General features: G+C 38.7%; 1 protein-coding gene across 2 annotated transcripts in view; it reads right to left on the bottom strand.

The window, feature by feature from the left end:
* Nucleotides 1–470: 470 nt before the first annotated feature.
* Nucleotides 471–2475, bottom strand: part of LOC116094844 (tumor rejection antigen P815A-like) — a 5037-nt gene continuing 3032 nt past the window's right edge. Inside the window, exons 2-3 of one of the 2 annotated variants that reach the window (XM_031376274.1) lie at nt 1689–1938; nt 471–686 (exon numbers count right to left, since the gene is read on the bottom strand). In XM_031376274.1, the coding sequence (XP_031232134.1) occupies nt 1697–1938 (242 nt within the window). In that variant the 3' untranslated portion in view covers nt 471–686; nt 1689–1696. The remainder of the gene's footprint in view (nt 687–1688; nt 1939–2475) is intronic. The other variant, XM_031376275.1, reaches the window with a different exon arrangement.

Genomic DNA, 2475 nt, shown 5'->3' with positions numbered 1-2475 from the left:
CAAGGGCTCATCCCCAATGCACAAACATCTTTCCAAAATTGTCCCACTGACTATCCATTCCATCACCTCCTGACTGTGCAACAAACCTCAACATCTCAGCCCTTGGCTGATATTCAAACCACAAACACAGCACCTAGAATGTTAATGAAGTCTGGCTCTACATAGCCTTTCCCTGTTGCTACAAACCTGTGGGTGCTCCGAGCTTCAGGGTTCAAGTGTTTGGAGCACTTAGGAAATCTCTACTGAAGGGAAGGGTCCACGTTAAGGATCTCTGACTCAATAGGTTTGGAGTAAGTAGTCTGAGAATATACACTTCTAGGAAACTTCCAGCCGCTGCTGCTGGTGGTTCACACTTACCCATCAGCATTTCTTTAGTGTCTTGGTAAGCTAGGTGTTTTTCTTTTTCAAGATGGGGTAAAACCAAGAAGATTAAAAAAAAAATGTGGATTGATGTTAACATGAAACAACTGTAGTGTATACAAGTCAAACTTTTATTTTTAACATGTACAAATGTAATCCTATATACCATATTTAAATTCACTAGGTAGTCAGATGTCTGTTGGTTGGTGACATCTTTGTATTATGAACTTTAGAACAAAAAAATTTTCTGGATTACTAAGTTAGAAAATTAATGAAAAAAAAACACACTTCTTCTGCCGTCCGTTTCTTTCTTCTGGGCTTTGGAACTGTGGAAGGAAATGAGAGATAAGCAACACTTGTATTTCCTTAGAATGTACTTTCTAAGGTGACTTTCTTGCCAATTCTAAGTATTACAATTGTCTCTCAAGGAGAAACTAAACTATTTCCCTATTGTGTTTCCCTAACAGATCCTTAGGTATCAGAGTATTCATGAGTTTGAGAGCTTCCATAATCTGATCATATCGACCTCACTATCCTACTGGCAAACACTTGCAAGTGCCTGGTTTTCTGTTCTTTCCGACTGCTTCTCAGAGAACAAAGCAACCTATAGTTACATACCAACCCCACATAATCCCTAAGCCTCCCAGTTCACCTCTTCAAAATGAGATTTGCATCTCTCTTTTTTTTAAACCTCTTAAGAAATTTAAAAATTAAAATTGCATTAAAAATTTTAATCTAATTTTAAATGAAAAACTAAAGTTATGGAAAATTGAAGATAAGGAAATTTTAAGAGATTTTCATCTCTTTAAAATCACAAGTCTAGAAATGGAGAAAGATTCAGAAAGACAAAAAGAGAAAGATGAACACAGAAGACATAATGGCTGATTCCCAATTCAGTATAGACAAAGTTTTTTTAGTACATCATTTGAAATATTAAAATTAAAACTAGGCTGATAATTTACATACGAACGACAGCATGTGATCTTTCTTGAAACACTTATTTTTGCCAGCTGTTATCAGCTGTCTCAAAGGCACTATAAGAACAAAATGTGATCTCCATGGCCACATTTCACTGCATGATCTTTTACTGGTCTCTTCTACTGAATCTAACAACTTCTCATCCATAGTAAGTAATCTTGCTACAATCTAAAGGCCAGGCATCTAGACATCATTGATGCCTGCTTAACTTATGGTTATTAAACTGTTTACTTATTAATTTAATATTTATTAATATAAAAAATTAACAACTGTTTAGTTTACTAATAATATTTTTAAAAAGATGCTCTTAGCTGCAGGGATATGTTAGGAATAGTTAGTGAAGCCAGTACCTGCAGCCCTAAGGCGAGGAGCCATTTGCAGAGTCCGGGTTCTTTTTCTCCTCTCCATCCAGGTTCCCCATTTCATCTTCCTCCTCTTCTTCCTCCTCCTCCATTTCAACCTCTTCGTCAGCATTTTCATTCCCACGATCCATTGTTGTCTTAGGGAGCGCTGGTATAGACACCAGGAAATTAGGGCGGTGGAAGAAGTAAATCATCCTACACTTCACTTCGTCCATCCTTAAATGATGGCCAGGCACACCTGAAGAATATGAATATATGAGAAAGAATATTTTAGCAATGCTTCTATCATCTCAAGTGCCTTCAGCCTAAAAACAGCTTCACAGTGACAATTTTTCCACTTCTTACCTGTAGAAAGGTCTCAAAATCCGGAGTCTGATTGTTATCATTTTTAGGGGGAACATCACTAAGTGCTAATCTGTCCCCCAAACAAACCACTGGACCTTAGTTTTCAGAATCTCCCATTACTTAACCACCTTGGGCAAGCTCCAAACATGGAGCATGGCCTGCATTTGAGAAAGATGTGCTAACATATGTAAAAGCAGCAGCAAGGATCAAGAACTTTACTCCCCTCTCTCCCTTGATACCAAGGGTTTTACAGGCACCATTTGGCTGGATTCCAGGTAGCCTCAGAACTTGGCCTTATCTTCATCCAGCCCTTCCTGCTGACTTTGGGATTTTGCTGTTTTCTGCCTCCCTGGTGTGGAGGGGACCTCCCATTTCCAGTGCACAGAATATCATAGGGCCTGGGGGCAAAGGGCAGGGTGGAAGGGAAAAA

The sequence above is a fragment of the Mastomys coucha genome, chromosome X (genome assembly GCF_008632895.1).
Source record: "Mastomys coucha isolate ucsf_1 chromosome X, UCSF_Mcou_1, whole genome shotgun sequence".
NCBI classification, from domain to species: Eukaryota; Metazoa; Chordata; class Mammalia; order Rodentia; family Muridae; genus Mastomys; species Mastomys coucha.
Note: the sequence above shows the minus strand (reverse complement) of the source record. Positions and strands in the feature narration are given on the sequence as shown.